This window comes from Pararge aegeria, chromosome 2 (assembly GCF_905163445.1).
Source record: "Pararge aegeria chromosome 2, ilParAegt1.1, whole genome shotgun sequence".
Taxonomy (NCBI): domain Eukaryota; kingdom Metazoa; phylum Arthropoda; class Insecta; order Lepidoptera; family Nymphalidae; genus Pararge; species Pararge aegeria.
The window spans coordinates 13,637,966-13,659,224 of record NC_053181.1 but is presented as its reverse complement, the minus strand read 5'-3'; the positions used below and the strand labels follow the sequence as shown (position 1 = coordinate 13,659,224).

Here is a 21,259-nt window from a genome sequence, read left to right as displayed (position 1 = left end):
CGTGAACTCAAAGCGCTAAGACATTTTTATTTTATTTTATTAATTTTCGCTTTTTTTAACGTACGCTTAATCTGATATCCCTTTAATTATAAAATATTTCGATAGTAGCGGTCGTATTCAGTAATTATATATTTATTAGTATTATTTCATTTACATTATACATCCATTGCACCCCTTGAGTTGTAAAATTAATGGTCATTTTTGTGTTATGTAGTATCCGCATTAAATGTTAAAACTATAAGGCCAGCTAGACTTTTTCTACCAGACCAGCTTCAAATATGGTGATCAGAATTTAATTAAATAAATACAGGCCTAAATAAATATTTAATTCAGACTTAAGTAAATAAGTAATTAAAATAAAAGACAACAATCTGTTAATAATATTGTAAAGATTTAATCCTTCAAAAATTTCGTATCACAGTGCAGTAGCTAGTTGAACCTCTCATCTCAGTACAGTTGTATCTAAACATATTGTGTACTTAGATTATTTTTAACATAAATAAAGAAATAATAACAATATCTTTGGCAATATATTGCGTACAATATTGCAACTGCAACTTAAAAACAACGCGTCGTTTTTAACAAAATTATTTTTTAAGTGTGTTTTAAATTTTGTTCGATAGACAATTTGTGACAATAATATATGTGATGATAATAACTAATTCTGAGTCTATATTCAAGCTAAATTAATAATTGCGGCATTTGTCATAATATTTTATTATATTATAAGATTGGTTAATATTGGCCAGATAAAGTTTAGATTTAGGTTTGTATTTAGGTAAATTTTGGTCAATTTTATTATAGTTTATATCTTCATATAGCCAAAAGTCTATTTGTTATTAGTATCTAATCTTACCCAGGTGTTACATACTTCTTAATAATGCACTCAGGCTAATGAACAGGTAAAGGTTAAAAACGCTGATATCGTAATTTCATGACCACCTTAACATGGAAGCAATAAAAGTATTATCAAATTATGACCATCAAAATTTTGTTAACCCCGAATTGTGAACGCTTACTATACGCATTTTAATGTATTTAATAATTAAAATTATGACGGAGTGCAAACTAAATTAAGATTGTTTATTAATAGACCGTGGCGGTAACGAGCCTTGCTCTGTAAGAGACATTATTGTAAGCGCTGGGTACAACAGAGCCTCGTTCGAAGCATGGATGCCATAAGGTGTGCTCGTGATGTTTAGGATCCGTGTCTCTTGAACGGGTCATGACTCGTTCCCGCCTTAAAACCCGACTTTTAAGTTCCGAGGTATAGTTATCTACCTAACCAAGCGTTTTAATATTGCTGATTATTAGTAGATATAGTTATCTTTTACTAAATAAACTAAACATCGTGGTAATATGGTTAAAACAAAAGAATACTTGGCTAACTACTTTGTAGGATTCTTGTTAGACTACGGCGCGTTAGGTCACAGCATGTTAGAATGATTTATAGGAGCCTATGATTTGCATTTAAGTTTTTTTTTCTTTGGTTAGACCTGCGTAGTCTGCGGTTACAGACGTAACCTAGCGGAAGCCTACCCGTCGAAGTCTGGTTCAAGACTTGACTACAGAAGATTTTGCAGATAGATACAATGAGAGTCCACCGTATTAATGTTTATAGTACGTGGGCATTAGTTTTCCGAAAAGACAACGTTCGTTATTATCTATTATTAAAAAGCAAAGCAAATCGATTTATGAACACTTACTTCGTTTATATTTCGTAAAATGAAAATCAAGGGTTCGCTTTAAACTTAAAGTATTACCTACTAGGTACCGTCTTATTTAGGTACTTACAAATTATTTGTAGGTTAAGGATCAGCGTCATTTGAACGTGACATAGGTAGGCAATAAGTTACTGTAAAATTAGTAATTCTAATCAGCCTTTGTATAGCTTAAAATTTTAGTGGATTCCTTAACTAAGTTTACGTACCTACATCATTAAAAACAATTATTTCATTTTTACTTGAAACCTACACTAAGGGCAATATTATAAATGAGTGCTATTCATTTTTCCTTTTAGTTTTATTTAGGATTATTGTGAAACCGAATTAGCATCATCTTCTTCTACTTATTTCCATAACTATAAGTAGTTCTCAAAAAATATTTGTAAATATTACAAAAATATAACTTATATTGTTAAAGATTATCTAACGATGGGCTCTCGATTTACATATTTCTTAGTGCTATACGGACGCTGTTCGGTCCGAGAACATGGATAATAGACAATAGTATACCAATATACATTAAAATATATTTAAAGCTATGCCGCGTTATTTAATAAAATGGCAGTTGCATTCCTGTCTTCAACGGAAGGCGGCGCCGTGTTAATTGCTTTGGTAGTTTTTTTCGTCTGCGCTACGTTATGCCGGTGCATTATGTAGAGCAGCAGCACAAAACCGACGAGGAAACCAAAGAGGCCGCCTGCGATAGTCAGCCACGTTCGACGATATGACGTCACGCTCTGAATCTGAAATGGATAAAAATTACACGATTATATTCGTTTGTTTGAACACTTGGTTGCACACATACATTTATTACAAAGTAATGAAACATAAACACAGAAGAAACTTTATCTAGACATTGATGCAAAGGCGGTCTTATCGCTAAAGCGATCTCTTCCTTTGGCGTTGGGAAAAACAAAGGAACGAGTTGGTGTGGAAATTCAATGTAGGTATGTACCTGTGGTAACTAAACAACTGATTACTTGGGACTACGATCGGTATTTAGTAAATTTGTCAGTCACCAAAGAATCCGTGAAAAATACGTTTTCACTTACGAATTAACAGCCAATTTTCATTAGTGTGCCGATATGTTTGTTCTTATCTTTTGAAATAGGCATAAAAGTGGCGGAATCGTCAATAGCCTGATGGAATATCCTGCTTAAATTAAAACTTATCACATTATAAATAAGTTACCTATATTCAATACGCTACCTATTTTAAATGCTTAACAGATTCTGCTAGATTTTGTATGGGATTGCATATCTAGTAGGTATATAAGTGATCGATCAAATATTTCTTCTCATGCCTCATTGGTCTAGTTGTAAGTAGATTCAACTACGCTATCGTGTCGCAAATTTATTTCCGACTAGTTGTTCCTCTTAGAGTTTAAAAAAAAACTAACCGCAGCAACTAAATGCAGGTTATTTGTTACCTATGTTGTGTAAGTTACCCGCGGAAATTTAAAAAATGATCATTGGTTACCTGTGCAGGGTATAACCGCTTAAACTGGTCTTGTATAGGAATAGTTTGGATCCTATAGTTCGATAGTATGTATATTATCCATAATCGAATGCTTTATATTTATTTTTTTACTAGGTAGGCGTACTTATTACGTACTTATTTGCTTACTCACCTCGGTATATGCATTTTGGCAGATGTGGTAACTAGCGTTGAGATTGTCGGGTTTATTAGACTCCGGACAGTTTTGAAATTCTGTAAATTATAAAAAAAAATTATAATGGGAAGGTATTTCATATTTTATATAGTTTTATAAATCGCACAGATGCATCAAGGTGAAAAGTAGGTATGCTTGCATGCAATGCATGATTATATAGTTTGCGTACATGTACCTACATTATGGAGGGTAGAGGTAAGGAGAGTCATCTTATATGGGAGAAAAGTTGAAAAAGTGTCCAGTTGTTGCGCTAAATAACAGTTCAAAAATCCTCCACAATGGCGCTGGTGGATGCACAGGGTATTTATTTATTATTAACTAGCTGTTGCCCGCGACTTCGTCTGCATTTGTTTTTGTTTTTTGATGTGGCATTATATTTAGTTGTAGATCTAAAACAAATTAAAGTATTCAGTATCGCTAAGCCTTAAATGAGGGGTTTGCTGCTGTCTGCTGAGGAGTCCTGCCCTCTATTTCTAACCACAGTTTGGGCAAAATTAAACACACATTATAACCTCTATAGTACAAAAATAATTATTATAATTTGTCGGAGTTATGGTGTAAAATTGTCAAACACTACTAAATGCAGGTTATTTGTTACCTATGTTGTGTAAGTTACCCGCGGAAATTTAAAAAATGATCATTGGTTACCTGTGCAGGGTATAACCGCTTAAACTGGTCTTGTATAGGAATAGTTTGGATCCTATAGTTCGATAGTATGTATATTATCCATAATCGAATGCTTTATATTTATTTTTTTACTAGGTAGGCGTACTTATTACGTACTTATTTGCTTACTCACCTCGGTATATGCATACTTGGATACTAAGATTACTGCTGAATATTATTATTTATATATATAAAAGAGAGTTGTGTTAGTTACACCATTTATAACCACCAATTTCTATGATATTGGATTTTTTGGATTCCTCTTAGACCGGAATAGTAATACGTATTAAAATATAACATTACTCAAAAAAAAAAAAATCCGCTGTACGAAGTTCGCCGAGACAGCTAGTAATAATATATAGAAATACGTATAATACAGATATACACCCAGAGATTTCGATGGATTCACATCGAATGAACATTAACTCAGAAAGCAGGGTCGCTGCCCACTGCGCCTATCGGCCGTCAAAAGATGCGTGTATAATTACGCTTGTATGAATGTAGCAATCGTAGATGAATTGAAGTATGCCGAGTTAAAAAATTTAATGTCATTATCGACTAAAGTAGTTAATTATTGAGAATTTCAACAACTTACGGTGTACAAAATATTGTGGTAAATACTTTTTACTTACCTTACTTCCTTGTATCTCCATACTTCCTTGTTTATTTTTCAAGCCTACTTTAACAATATTTATATTTAGCGCTTCTTTTAAGAGTTACCCTGATGCAAATGTGGCGCCATCCTAATTTAATACATTTTGACGACACTTTTTCATATACACAGATGACTCTCCTTACCTCTACCCTCCATAACCTACATGTAACGTAGGTAGGTACAACCTCATAAACTAACTTAGGTATGTTCACAGCAACAGACAAAAGTTTGCCCTAAAAATCGCGTGTAATCCTGCAGCCTGCAGGCCCTGCAAACCAATCTGTTTATTTTACCTACTCAAACTTCGTCAGTCTGTGTAAAGTCAAACCTCGGGTTAGAGTCGATATAGAATAAGATTGGCAAATTTTAGTAGTAGTAGAACTTTTTGTGATATAGGTCGTCTGGGGAAGTACCGACTACCGCCATGTTTGTTTCTGCCGCCAAGCAGCTTGTTTCAATGATGTGTTCCGGTCTGAAGGACGTCGTTCCCAATGCCTATAAGGCTTATCATCTGCACCTCAGGTCGACGGATACAGAGAGGCACGTTGTAGGAAGTGTTGATCATCAGGTAGGCCATCTGCTTGGTCTCACAAAAGGCCTCTGACCTGATTTCGGTATAAAGTTGAGCCCCTGATCTGGGGTTTGATGTGCTTAGTTAGACCATGTAGTATAACCATTAAGGGGATCCAAAAAAAAAATTATTATTAATTTTTTTTTACAAACATGCTCAAAAGTTTCTTTTGGGTGTAATAAAAATTCTGTGAAAAGATGAATATTATAATATTAAGATTGTCCTCATCGGATTTTTTTAATTCTCATAAGAATAACATGGGAAATTGCTTATTCTGATTTTTGTACCGTTCCAAGACACTGATTGACTTATAAATCACTGTTTCAATCTTTATAGAGAATTGAACGCTCTACAAGAGCGTTCAATTCGCTCTACAAGAGCGTCAGCGAAGAGCGAGAGCTTCAAATTGAATTGAATAGAATGAAATTGTTTTTTTTTTTATTTATTCGAAAAAAAATTCCTAAATCAAAAAAATAAACAATTTCATTCTATTCAGTCAGTGGTTTGAACGTTACAAAAATCAGAAGAAGCAAAATAAAATTTTCCCATCTTATTCTTATGGGAATTAAAAAAATGCGATGAGAACAATCTTAATATTAATATTAAGGGCTCATCTTTTCACAGAATTTTTTTTACACCCTAAAGATGCTTTTGAGCCTGTTTGGAAAAAAAAAATTTTTTTTGGATCACCCTAATAACCATAGTATGTCGTGGTAATATTATCTACACCCCAACACTAACTCACCTTTAGAATTTAGCTGCGTGTAATCGGCCAGTTGAAAGGAGACCTTTCGTTCTTGGAACCACATTATGCTGACTTTCAAATCGCAGAGCTTAATATGCTCAATGGACTCAGTTAAGTCAACTTTTGTCAGCTTACACATAGAGCTGAAGGACGTTGCATCTAGCTTTACAAGGGGATTGTGAGAGATATTGTATAATACCATTTGCGGAAGAATACCGAAGTCTGGTAAAATCTTTATCTTGCAGTCAGACAAATCTAGTAGCTCTAGAGGTGCTTTGATCGGTTTGTTAATTTCCATACCGCCTAAACTTAAATGCAACAACGGATTCCCGTTAAGGTATAACTTTCGTAGAGACGGCAATTGAAATATAGAGTCTGTCAACTGGAGAATCACATTTTTAGAGAGATCTAGAGTCTGAAGATTAGTGAGATACGCGAAAGCGTCTTTGTGGATGGAATATATTGTATTTTCGGACAAGTATAGGAACTTTATGCTGGAATACGAAGACAGGGTGTCGGCGTGTATTTCTTGCAGCTTATTGTCGCTGAAGTCAAGGATCTGAAAAAAAATAAAAACAAATAAATCACGCAAATTACTACAGACAGGAGCCCAGCATAGTTGCTTGGCGGCAAAAAAGCCCAGTATTGAGACGTTAATAGGCATCGTACGATAGGCTGAGGCTTAACAGTTAACACCTACGTCTCAGTTGATGGACGCAAAATTAAACTTTAAAGGACGCGTCCCTCGAATACCCTGCGACGTGTTGCTCTGTTTACAAGCGATGAGTTCCCACTGAGCATCAGGTGGGTCATCTGCTTTTACCTTCAATTATTACCTACTATGAAAAAATACGTCAAAATGCCGAAAGATACCTAGATACTTAATAATGTACTTATAGGTATACACTTATCCTAAGTACGTAACTACTTAATCAATGGATATAATCACCTAGAACCTAGAGTGGCTGGTAAACTAAAGAAATGTCTGACAAAAACATTGCATGTTTACTTGCCCTGATTGTACAAAATTGTGGCAACAATTAAAATGATGCGTTAAAATAGATAAGATAATCATGTATAGATTAGATATCTATTTACACATTTTTTTAAATGTTGGTACACAGATAACAATGAGCATTTCGCTGATTTTATGATGAATTGTACCTATTGTATTGATTCAAGATCAAGAATACAAAATATTACGGTTGGCTAAGCCAAGTCCTTGACCCTCGACGAGTTCGCAATCTCAAAACCCATATCTTTATTTTTGTCACCTTTTAATTCAAAAATCTAAGACAATTTACTAATTTTAAGTAGGTCTGTTATTCATAATTTTAAAAGTTCGTGCTTTATAAGCACTTTTGAAACCGCAAGCCTGTCTGTGTTTGAGGGCGTAGTGACTCTTCCACCAGTTCGGTAGGCAGATTCAAACGAGATGAAGCCGGCAAGAAACACAGCACAAACTCTTTTGCTTCCTTTTACAAATTAAGAATGAATGAAAACGGAGAGGCCTGCTTCCAAGGAGGGTTTGTCAATAATTATTTTAGGAATGCATATCACTACAACTTATGCATAGGTAGATCCAAATATAATTAGGAATAATTAGATTATAATTAGGAATCTAATTATAAAATTACTCAACCTCAGAGTCAAATGATTTCTACACCTAAAAATACCGGTTGTTCTGTATTCTGTGCTCTACGCCTCACGCAGTGGATATGGAGTGCCATGCTGCCTACGCCTTCGGGCTGGATCCTTGGTCAGTGACTGGGAAAAACTCTATATTGGCACTATACCTGCACGCTCCTACACCATTGGTCATATCAGAAGATAAAGGATTTAGACGAAGCTATAAAAACTATATTCCCTTGACTCCTCGTACGACACCTGCTGTCTTCTGATATGCCTTCACCATACGGTATCCATTCCACACAATACGTTACAATCTCAAAACAAAAAAGTATATGGAGTGCCTACCTCAATACCACCCTTGAGGCTTGGTATTTTTGATAGTCTTAAACCACCGCAGTGAGCTCCATACATCTCGAAGGCATATTCGTAGGTGCAACGTGTAGGTCTCGATGCCAACATCTCAATTTCTGTCATCTCCTTGGCATAAGTGTGTGTAGTCAGCACAAGCAAGAGCAAAGGATTTATGGCAGATCTGTAAAATAGAAACATGTTTTATGTTCAAAAATGTAGCATACCTACGTCGTACGATGTAATAAGCTACGAGGAATCTTATAACTAAAACGCAGGCGTGTCAGTCGTAGCGGTAGGTCGGGGTATATTGTGGAGAATAGCGGAAGAAAGTATGTAGATATGGGAAACTTGTCAGAAGTAGTACGCGGACAAAGTCGCGAAGCTCCACCTGCACGGCTAGAATATGCATTGCCTATTCAAAAATTGTATACCCTGTTTATATCTACAAACAAGGGATATTTACTTATCTTTCTACCAAAGCAAGTCACCAGGGAAAAGAAGAAGTTTACCGCCGTGTAATATCACACGTACCTATATTATTTTGATAATATTTCCCCCCCTGCCCTTTTGCTCGGACAGTGAAAAAAACTGTGAGATAAAATTAACAATTTGTCCTTTCACCGTTGAGAGAATGCCTGCTGCCTATGCTAGCTACGCTTCGGTTTTTGGGCTAGCCCAGTTTTGATTTACAGGGCTACCCCAAAAACCGAACCGAACTGATTTCGACTACGGTGGTCAATCTCCAGTTAGACCTTACAGTTTGAAATGAAACGTAAGCTTATAGAAAAGTCCTATTATAGTATAAAGGACTACGTTATCGATAAAAAAGCTTGTGTGTCAATTATTGCTCTAACCAGGTTGCCCTTCTAATAATTTTAAATGTCATTGTGAGATGGTGATAACAAAAAAAAAACACCCGGCTAAGTTTGTCGTGGGCTTCTTCTTAGACCAAGACGCGTTTGGAACCCTCGTGGTTATCGCCATCATCTCACTACCGTGTAATTCTTATGTACGCATCAAAAGTGCCACCTGTATGTGATATAACCCACCGCTATTACTGGAATAAAGATATTTTTGACTTTGACTTGAGTTACGTGCAAGATATTAAAGTGTAATATGTGCAAACACATTTCCATTCTATTCCGTCACTCTCATAGTCCGATGGAACTCCAGCTCCGACACAATCGGAAAGAGATCAGACGAAGGACCGTCAGGTTAACGTGCTCTGCGAGGCACGGCGTTTGTTCAACGCCAATTTCCAAACTCCGGGCTAGTACTAATAATTTATTTATAGAAAAACCAAATAGGTACTATTTCACGGGCCCGACCTGGGGATCGATTACAGGACCTCGTGATCTGCGGTCGAACATGCTCACCACTAGACCAACAAAGCAGCAATCGACTGTATAATATAACTGCCTATATAGGTATGTGCATGCAGTGTGCAATGACAAACCAATTCTTTCGATTAACATTAGCAGGGGCGTGGGCCCGTCATAAAGATCAATCAGACAATTGGGGCCGCCACGCACGATGCGCAGGAGTGTCCCGCACAATACCCAGGGCTTCCGTTTGATGGCTCAGTGGAGGCATATATTTTAGAATAATGTTCATATTTATTAAAAGTTTGCATCTTTTGAGACCGCTGACCGACTCTTAAATATGAAAAAAATCGTACTAATATTTCAATTTATTTCTTTGTTTATTTAATTTCTATATACAGAAAACCAATCTTTTCGGGCAACCAGACAGCGATTGGAAACAGTATACAACATTTTATTAAAATTAAATTCACAGTCAGTCATGCCTATTATTAAGTGGTAGGTATTTAATACCTAAGAATTGTTGGTTCATTACGATATTTATATAACTTCTACAAAAAGTGTGAATCACTTATCGCGAGTGTGGTTCTGCGAAGTAAAGTCGGGAGAGACCAAGTGGACAATTAAAGGAATTAATTTGACCTCCATCAATTAAGAAGGGACCTCGCGATCTTCCCTTGGATGTCTCAAAGTATCGCTACTTGGACTTTATGCAACATTTTGAAATAAGGAAATAAAACTGTTGTAAAGTTATTATTTTTTAAAAAATGCTTGTAGGTAAGCCTTAACATATTATGCTAAATCTGAGTGTAATGAAAGGATTAGAGAAATCTATCATATTATAAAGTTGTGCTATGATAACTGATAACTGGAATTAGGATTAAATGATTTCAAATATAAATGATTAGCAGCACACCAAAGTCTTGTTTTAATAATTATTATGTAAGTCCCTACGTACATACCTAAGTAGGTACCATCACACTTGCATAATATCAATAAACTTATGAAGTCAAGGATTATACAGACCATGGAGTACTATGCGCTAAGGAACTGAGGATAAATTTATATATTAAAAGGTTTAAGAACATATGTAGCATCCTAAACAAAATAGTGCATTGAACAACATAGAAAGGCTAACGATGAATGCATTTACAATGAAAGCAGGAATTCCTAACAGCTCAGTGGTGTTAGAGAATCGTTAACATTACCTATTACTTCAGTTGAACATGATATCCATCAAAATCTCAAGAATCTTCTTAGCCGAGAAACTGAAATTAGGACATATGCCACCTTTGGCATACCTATGTCCTAATTTCTGATCTCGGACACATACACGCATGCACACACACTTACGCAAACGCACACACATACATACGCACGCACTCACTAACTTTTCCTCAACATTTGCTGTGTTCACATTGTTAAATGAGAAGGGCTTCTTAGGCCGTATTATGTATGTATGTATTATGCAGTAATCTTATACATAAAGGTTTCCTTACGATGATTTAGGCCGTATTATGTATGTATGTATTATGCAGTAATCTTATACATACAGGTTTCTTCACGATGATTCTCTTCATCGTGAAAGCAAGTGATTTTAAATTCCTAAAAAACATCTAAACGGATGACCACAGATTCAGGTAAAAGTGCTATAAGAGGCATAAGTGCAGTATTAGTGGAGCTTTTTGATTTAATAGGCTTTTTGTGACAGAGCTCGCTTGGGGAAGTATCTACTACCACCGTGCTTATTTAATCTTACTTGTTGCAATGCTGTATTCCGGACTGAAGAGCGTGGTTGCCAAAGCAATTAAGAGCACATGAGGCTTAACACCGTAGCTTCAAGTTGATGGACACAAGTTGTTAACTTCAAGTTGATGGACACAGCAAACATGTCTAGCGGAAAGCCGTTTAAAAGTTGACGATAATATCCGAAATCAGTGAGCTTTCGATAATAACATAAATATAAATATGTATATGTATACACAAATGTCCGAATTAAGCCGGACGTAACCGAACGGCTCGCATAGAGGGCATAACGCTGTTTCCTTACGTGACTGCAATCCACGTTAACAAACTTCGTTCCAAAGAGCAGCACGATGCAGGACGTGTTCCTTGCATGCCCTGCGAAGTTTTGATCTGTTTATACGCGATGATTTTCCACATACCATCACATGGCTAATCTGCTTAGGCCGTCAAAAATAACTATAAAAAATAGTGCGCCTGATTTTATTATCATAAATCCTTCAACGTATGTAACGTAGCAAAAAAGCAACGCCACGATTACGAAGTACTTACGAGGGAAGAGATCAATTTGTTAATAATCACAAAAGTATTTCACAGATCTAATATTATTACCACCTTACAAGCTCTTTGTAGACAATATGATCGTACCTGATAGCCCATCTAAGCGAAGATTAAATTTAAGATGGGAACCCGCTAACCTGGTAGATATCAGTAAGTGGACGTGTAATTGCGCTCGTAACCTTAATTGGCTTCTACGCGCCATATCACTAAAATACTAAATTGCTTGGGGTAACGGCTTTGCCTTTTGAATTATCGATCAATATTATACTATATGTTCTGACAATAGTAAAAAGGGTAATAATATTTCACTTTCATTCACTTTTCAGTTCGGTGGTGAGTAGGTCCGAAATAGCAGTACAAGTGAGTAGCGTCGGAATGTATAATTTTTGGGAATAGGATAAAGAATGGGAATGCAGTAGGTATGTATTATCTATTTACTTGATCGAAGTTTTGAATGCTGGACGAGCTACGTCTGAATTCAAAAATATTAAAGGTTTTTTAGAGATGTTATCGAAAATAAAATTTAAACACAGCGATATTTGAAGTTACCATCATCATGTACAAAAATGCCAAATACTTTAAATATATATATATATATATATATATATATATATACATATATGTGTTCGAACCATGTAACAGTAAAACTTATAAGGACTACGCACGAAATCGCAAATATTTGCCAGATTTTAACATTTTTTTACTAACATTGAGTTTTCATGATAAGTATTGGGTTTCAAATCAGATCAGATGGTAAAGATAGGTAAAATACCACCGAAGCGTAATTTTCTCGAACCGTTACCAAATCCTGGAACTTAATTCGTTTTCGTATTTTATTGATAAGTACGTACTTTATTTTTGATCCCCATCTATCCATGCATTTACTCTAAGGTCGGTGTTTGCGCATATAATGTGATAAGATTTTACTTGCCTATGATAAGCTGAATCACATATAGATTTCTTTTCTTCTAACCTTCAACAGTTTATCGTTCGACGTAAATATTAAAAGATATACCTACTGTTACACTATCTATAACAACAATAATATTTAGGACATGGTCAATTACTGTGAAGACTATGAAATAAAATTCTTATCATCTTTCATAAGTTAGGTTACTAGGAACGAGAATTTCAAACGAAATTTCAGCAGCTGACTCATTTCTCGTGAATATACAGCCGAAAATATAGGCATCTTTCGTAAACTTGTGATATGGATAGCAAGAATAAAATTCTTGATAATGAATAGATTACTGTTTATTCATACTAAAAACGATAGTGTGTCTGTTTGTTTCTGATTTGATGAATGCTGCTTCGATTAGCTAAATTTTGGCACTCTTACCTATTCTGCAGACATAAAATTTATACCGTAAAAGCACTCAGAAAGGTTTCTGAAAGATTTAATAATATCGAATTTTATTACTAACACATGAATATAACGGAGGATAGGTACTTTTCATCCAGGAAATAAACAGCTCCGCGAAACATTCGGATTAAGTCGCGACTGCTAGTAACAAAATTACTTATAGGAAAGCTTAGTGGAATCAAAATAAATTACCTCTTTTTAGTAAGGTAGGTAATATTTTAGTATCTGTAGTCTAAACCAACATAATACGCTATGTATCTATTACTAAATGCGAAATAGTGAAGGTTGGTATATAATAAGTAGGTAATACTTCTGAAAATTTGTAATAATTAAATTCTCCTGAAACTTTGAAGTTTTGTTTTAAAAGTCTTTCTTCTTTTCGTCTTTCAACGGAGTAACGGATTCACGCGATTTTCAGCTAGACATATTCTTTGTTCGTGCTCTATTTTTTATCTTGGAAAACCCTGCTTCCTGCGTCCAAGGCCGTGAGTTCGATTCCCACTAGAAAAATGTTTGTGTAATTTTCAGTCTGGGTGTTTATCTTTATATTATAAGTATTTATGTGTATTATATTCATAAAAATATTCAGCTATCTTAGCATATAAGATACAACACAACACGCACTATATACAAGCTACGCTTAGTTTGGGGCTAGATGGCGATGTATGTATTGTAGTAGTATGTTTATTTATTTATATATAGCGTAATTCTGTGCTAACATTTTTATTCCAATACCTATAATGGAGATAATTTATTCGAAAGGTAGGTAATTGGTTGCTTGGTAATTTAAAAAAATAAAATAATAAATGAGATACTAAATGATAAAATAATTTTCCACTCACATAGTTTCCAAAGCAGCTTATGGATATAGTGTAAACTAACGTAACGTGCACTTAATATTTGTAACAAAAACAACCATAGCACAACAGTTTAAGCGAGTATTAAAAAGATGGGAGATTGACCATTGTCATATCATGAGGATGTCTCTCATTATCCCAGCACAGCACTGTTATTGCATTACTTTAGACTGGCTAATTTGCTATTAATCTAACTCCAATTATTTTCATTATATTCGCTGACATTAGGAATAACTAAGTTGTTTAACAATGTCACCATATGACGGCGGAAAATTATAGGTGCGGCGTAGAGCACGGAAACGTGAGCTGTATTTCAGGAAGTGTTTTGCACTGATTTGCCGAGTGTTTATCTAAAAAACACTTAGTTGAATAACTAAAACCGGACGTGATTCTTTAAAAATACACAAGGCGAAGAAAACAACTAAAAACCGACCGAAATATTAGAAACACTCCTAATATTAAATGCAGATACACCTAAAAAAAAATTAAGTAGCAACGTCGGATACTGTAATTGAATCCGGTCATTTCACGATCTGACTTATTAGAACCACCACCATCATCGTTAATCAATTAACATCCCACAACTGTAAACAGACCTCCACTCCGATATAACAGAAAGCCAACAAAAGACAAAAAAAATATCTAAAAAAGCGAATATCGACTCTATATTAAGTCGACTTACACGAAATGGTCATAAATTAAAGTCATCTGGATATCGTCTGCGAATGGTACAAAAGTCAATTGTGTGATTGAGTATACGCTTTTATAATATGATTCCTAAGGTAAATTTAGAACTACTAATGCATTAGTTTAAAGAATATGTTAAAACACATTTATTACAGCGAGGTTATTATACAATTGATGAATTTCTTTATGACAAGGCTGCTTTGAAGCATCCGGCTCCGCTTTCATCTCTCACAATATAGGGAAATTAATGTTAAATTGTAAAATGTAAATAGTTTATGTTGGAAAAGAGCAACTACTGAGTTTCTTGCCGGCCGGTTTTTTCGGTAGAATCTGCCTTCCGAACCGGTGGAAGAGTCACTACAAACAAAACTTGACGTTTTAAATGTTCTTAAATTAGGTCTACTTGAAATTGATGAATTTTGAATTTTAACACATATCTATCGTAATAGCGGAAGCGGGGATAGCCCAGCCCAGGCTTCGACTTCACTTTCTAACTTTTTCGAGTTAAGCAGCATTAGAACTTTTTGTTACAGAGCTCGTCCGGGGAACTGCTATCGCCATGCTTACTTTTTCCGCTAAGCAGCATTGTTGCAATGCTGTGTTTCGGTCTGAAGAACATGGTTGCGGTGTAATTAAAGGCACATGAGGCTTAACGTTTGAAATTGGTTATCGCCATCATCTCACTACCGTGTAATTCTTATGTATCTACGCATCAAAAGTGCCACCTATGGGCCTACTTGAATAAAGATATTTTGGACTTTGACTTTGACTTTGAATTAATGGACACAGGGCAGCATATTGCAGGAAGCTTGCATGCCCTGTGAAGTGTTGCTGTATTCATTGTCGATGGTTTTCAACTTTTCACTTAAGTGGCGGGCCATCTGCATGGTCAGTCAATTATTAAGTAATTATTATTAAAAAATATATTAAAATATCAGTTGCTTCAACGGTGGAGGAAAACAACGTGATAAACGACTAAGACGCCGGGATGTATCTTTGCATCGTTCAACTTCATGTAGGATTGCGGTGCATCGATAATGCAGTCGTATTTATATCAAAATACCCACCAACTAAATGTCATGAACATAAATATCTGGCAAATATGAAGTTATAGTTATCAAAGGTTTAATTATTATTTACCCACTTTATAAATTTACTGTAACAAACGTGAGGAAACCTGCTTGCCTTAGAGTACGCGGTTTTGTTCTGTTGTGTGTGGTGTCCAGCAATCTGCACTGAGCCTGCGTGGTTACCTTTGCCCTGAACCATGCACTGTGGGAGGAGACCCGTGCCCTGTAGTGGGCCGGTAAAGGGTTGATATAATGATGATGATGATCTATAATAACCAGACCAAGTGACGATATTCTCCGTGGTACATGGTGGACAGCAACAGTTTAACAAACTGGGATTCGTTCATTCAGACACCTAATCTGTGGTAGTTAAGTAAGTAGGTAACTAATTCCTGCATTAGAATCTAGTATTTGCTATGTAATATACAGTATCATAAATTACAATGAAAACACCAATCGGCGATAGCTCTATCACATGTCACATTTTATCATAGACATGTTTAAGCATAATTAGCATGTTTAAGTATTATTTGAGAACCTCGATAGCTCAATGGTAACAAAATAGATACCTAGATACTTTTTGCTGCAGACGATTAATTATAGTACATATTGGATAGGTACTTTTCCATTCTACGGAACTCATAAGTTCATAACTTTTCCAATAAAAAGGTGGACTGATTAGAGACCTGTCTAGAATAGGCGTGGGCACTATTGAGAAGGACATAAGAAAATAAAGGAAACGAAAAATTTGAATCATGGTCTTTGATTTGAATGAAATAGGTACCTACAACATCTTCACTCTGCTAATTTCCTAGTCCTCTTAACAGAGGGAGAACAAAATTTCGAGCTAAGGCCCACCACACAACTCGTTTGCAAATGCGCGTTGACGAGCTGTAAAAACTTTATTATCTTGACGTAGACTTAGTCACATCCTACGCACACTAAGAAGTGGCTTTGATCACTAACTAAAGGGCTAAGGCCTGCCATCTTTGTTTTAGGTCTTAGTTTATTCCACTACAAGTTAGCCCTTGACTGCAGTCACCTGATCTAAGATGGTAGTGGGTTAACCAGTTAGGGGTATTGGTTTCTACGCGGTATTGCTTCTGAACGCTAAAGCGCTGCACGTATACACACACACACACGCACACAGACACACCCGAAGCCTCCCACCAGATTAAACCAGAGAGTATAATAATTTAAGAACGTTTATTGGTAAGGGAGCATGTCTTTTATGTACGAGCAAGTACGTATCAAACTATGATGAATTTTACTGCATAGTTAATCAATATATTCTTGGAATATTCATAAAGGGAGACTCACAAAGGTCAACTTCCATAGATAACCTTTGGGAGATATTTAATTAATTACTGTTTACAGAAGGCTCCACAGATAACATAACAAACAGAACACAATGTTTGTGCATCGACGGATAACAAACTGTATATAACCTATATAGCCATAAGATTTTCTCACGATTTCATCCGCGTACAACTTTTGATATAAGATATTTTGTCCATGCAAACTTTTATATGCTATTCTACATAATTCACCCGACCCATCGAGTAGTATCGCCAGCTCCCGGTTTGTTTCGTCTTCGCTACGCGTTCTCTATGACTTTTTTTTGTTTCGTAAGGGATGTAGCGTGTTGTTAAATCGCCTATAATCCAAATCTCCGGGTCGAGCCAAAGCTCAGGACTTCGTGTGCCTTAACCACTAGACCAACAGGAAAGGCAGTCAATCTACTCATGAGCTTAATAAGAGTCAACTTGTTATTTCGGAAAAACAAAATTTTTATTTTTCTACTTGATAGGATTGTTTCCTAACAGAAAAAATTGGGAAACCGAGCGTACATAAAATTACTTGGGTATTTGTATAAATATAAAATGTAGAGCGTTTCAAATAACATAATATAAAAAATTATGTAGGTATTACATATGTCAATTGTCTTCTCACATTTTCTAATCTCGGTTCCTCGGGTCTAATTAATTGTGATCTAAAAAAAAATTAATAGCATTTCAACTTTGATAAGATTTGACAATTTGGTACTGAATTTATTTGCTACTCGCACGAAATTATAAGCCCGAGCCGCAGGCGAGGGTTTTGGTCGACGGTCATTAATTATAATTACAAGTATTGGGTTACAATCGAATCACTAATCGTCTATCATGTAACTAATTTGTCTCATTCGTTATCGACTAATGGTTTAATGATTACCAACTTCGACGTTCGAAAGTAGTCTAAAAGAAGAAAAATAAATTCACTATAAAAAAAACCTACATTATTTTCATTGTTTGTAAAAATATAAAAGCGTTTCTACCATTCATTTTATTCCAAGTAACAATCTTTTTTTAACACAAAGCCGCAATGTTAAGCCCGAACCGTATTCAGGATTTTTGTTGTATAGCTGAGGGCAATTTTATATCATTCGATTGCATTCATTGCCAGGCATATGCCTTCTTTAAAATAGGATGAAGGGAAATAGCTATTTCCACAATTTTACTTCAACTTAGATTGGCGGACACGAGCAAAGTGTTAAAGAATTAGGGCTGCCTTTCGGAGAACAGAGTTATCGGAGTTATGCGCATTTCAAGCAATTAAATATAATTTGTCTTGGCGGTAAAGGAAAACATCGGAAGAAACCTGCACGCCTGAGAGTTCTCCGTAAAGTTCTCAAAGACGTGTCTTCACACGTGTATCAATCCGCACTTGACTAGATTGGTGGCCTAAACTCTTCTCTCACTCTGTAGTGGGCCGGAACGATGGCCGTGCTCTCCGAAGCAAGAGGAAATGTAAAGGACTAAGTTGCAAATTTAATTTCGCAACTTCGATGCAACTAACTTATATTCACTGTCACAACTCGATCACGCCATCTTGAAAAATACTTTATGCTTTCTTATTTATTATACCTACCTAAACTATCTTTTTGTTACATTTTAGCGTAAAGTACTTATTATTTAAAAAATATTAAAATATAACAACTTACATAATTCTTACCTATCTATTTCTAGGAAATCTCTGTTTATTTTATTTGTTTTATTTTACACACTTGTTTTAGTACTATTTTCTAAGGAATTCTATAAACTAAAAAGTTATTAAAATATTTTATCAGAAGGTACCTAAAAAGCAAGAAAATATTGTGTTTGGGTAACTGACTCTATCTGTTGATGGAAAAATAATAAAACGGTCTACCACAAGTATATTAAGTCCATGACCATAAGTAGCTAAATTCTATTACCTATACGAAACTTAGCACATACGAAAAATTCAGAAATGAAAAGGATATATGATGATCTGCCTCTTATCCCTTAAGAATAATTAGGTAGTAGTATAAATAGGAATAGATATTAATGATGACAAGTCGGTATATCTATACATAAAGTACTAAGCTCGTAGTTTATGATACCCAGATATTGTAGCAAGGTAAGTAGGTACCTATACAATATAAGTAGTTATATAGTTTGAGTAGAACTGTTACACAATGACTTCATTCCTTTATTCAAGCCTAGAATCAAACAGGACCTTCCTAAGGAAGTCCAATACATAATTGTATGAATTATTTATTCTTATAACAATAGTTCTTTAACATGTACTTAGTTACCCAGATTACAAACCTACTTAAGATCTTTATTCTTACTGGAAAAATATGAATAAAAAAAATACCTGAACATTCTGAAATCCTGTATTTCAATACACAGTCACCGTATATCGAACTCTGAAGTCAACATCACCAAAAGCAAGCGTATGTAAATTCTTCACTGATCACAAACACTTAATAGCGAAATCACCAACGGAAAGCGTTCGTTGAATTGATTCAATTAGGTACACACCACTCCTCTGCACATTGACTCTGGCTGACACTGTGTATCTACCAAGTCCTTGATGCAGAGATGTTTTTCTCTCGGAGGATCAAATGATACTGTCGCGTTAATCTTTTATCAACAGTTTTCAGTCCACAGCACCCAGTATCAATTGGGACTAGACCGCTTAAGACAATGCAAACGTGAATCGTAGCAACCGAATATCTAGTAATTGACGAACTCGTATCTGAATGATGCGATTGGTCGCATGATTGTGTTTATTCTTGAAGTGTGTTCGTGATAAGTAAATGACTGTCTTTGTTTTGGGCGTTTAATTATGATAACATTTTACGAATGCATTTTACCGTAATTTTAAGTAATTAAATAAGTAGCTAATACGTTTCTCCATTAATGTTGTCTCCAAAAACATATTTGTTGTCAGCTAATACTTTAAGAATAGGTACTAGATGTACCTATTCTTAATTAATATTGTAAGTTATTAATTAATCACCAAGTAGCACCTAGCAGCAAGCACAGAAATCGTATGCGCAGAATTTCTGTATTCTATAGAAAACCATCTTTGCGAAGTCCTATATATGCTCTTATAACCAGGAATTTCCTGGTCTGGTTAGATGCTTCGGCCGTGGCTAGTTACCACCCAATTGACAGAGAAGTGTTGACAAGCAATTGAGCGTCCTGATACGATGACGTGTAGAAACCGACTTGGGTATGGGTGTAAACTGCTGTCTATCATCACTAACCACCACGTAAGATACAGTAAAGAAAAAATGGTAGTATGTAGGTAAGTGAGAAAATTTTAATTTTTTCACGGAGACTGCCAGTCAGACCACCAGACAGACAAAATAATATGCATGCAACGTTATTCAATTTTAAGGATTGAACGCTGAACATTATTATTTAAAATGTATGTTTTTCTTTAATAGTAGTATTTAATAATCTGACCTTCATAAATCATTAAAAGAAGAAAGGTATAACGAAGTCAAAGTCAAAGTTAAAAATATATCTTTATTCAAATAGGCACATAGACTGGCACTTTTGATGCGTACATAGGTACAATATGTACCTACATAGAAGTGAATTGATGGATGTAATTTAAAAATTGTTCTTCTTCTTTTGCTTTTTTTTTTTGTTTTTAGGTGTGACAAATAAGCACGTTGTACTTCGCCAGTCTCGTATACTTAAAAGAGTCACATAGAAGATAGTAAAAAAAATATATATATATATTCCACACTTAAGCGTACGTAATGGAGTGTGGTCTTTGGTTAGTATTATAACTCAAAGAAAATTTATATTGTAAAACTCATAATGGGATATTTAGAGCTTAGTTTTGTTTACCTTTCTTCATTAAACTTTATTGCAAAAAACCATTTCGAAATTATTGCTTTTTAATTTTGAAAGGTGCTAGATCTTAATAAAAATCAATTGCTCGGTAAATAACTTAACCAAATCGAAAAATTCCCTCATTTCTGATGTTATGTTTCCAGTTCATTTGTACCTATGTTGTATCCACACAACTACCGATCTGGATGCCAAATTTCAACTTTCTTGGCCCTGTAGAAGTAGGTTAGGTTTTCGCTTAGTATATAAAATACTTTCAATAGAAAAAATGCCTATGTTTGGACGCTGCATGTTTGCAATTTGGTGTTCTATTTAATCTTAGGGGTTTCAGTATATAAACCAATTTTCAGTGTTTATGTTACATAGATTTTGAATTATTGAGAAGGCAAAAGTAGCTCTAATTGGTTTTTGTAACACACAGTAGCTGCGTCGCCAGTTCCTTACTATCTGCTGAAACTTGGCTAGTCTTGATATTATTTACATT

At 35.2% G+C, this 21,259-nt stretch overlaps 1 protein-coding gene across 1 annotated transcript; it reads right to left on the bottom strand.

Moving 5' to 3' along the window:
• Window positions 1–370: 370 nt before the first annotated feature.
• Window positions 371–19,640, bottom strand: LOC120632486 (toll-like receptor 2). Its single transcript, XM_039902291.1, has 5 exons — window positions 19,280–19,640; window positions 8,011–8,197; window positions 6,034–6,592; window positions 3,355–3,434; window positions 371–2,467 (listed from the first exon to the last, which is right to left on the bottom strand). The coding sequence occupies exons 1-5, from the start codon at window positions 19,285–19,287 to the stop codon at window positions 2,261–2,263; spliced, it is 1,041 nt and encodes a 346-aa protein (XP_039758225.1). The 5' UTR covers window positions 19,288–19,640; the 3' UTR covers window positions 371–2,260.
• Between the last annotated feature and the right edge of the window lie 1,619 nt (window positions 19,641–21,259).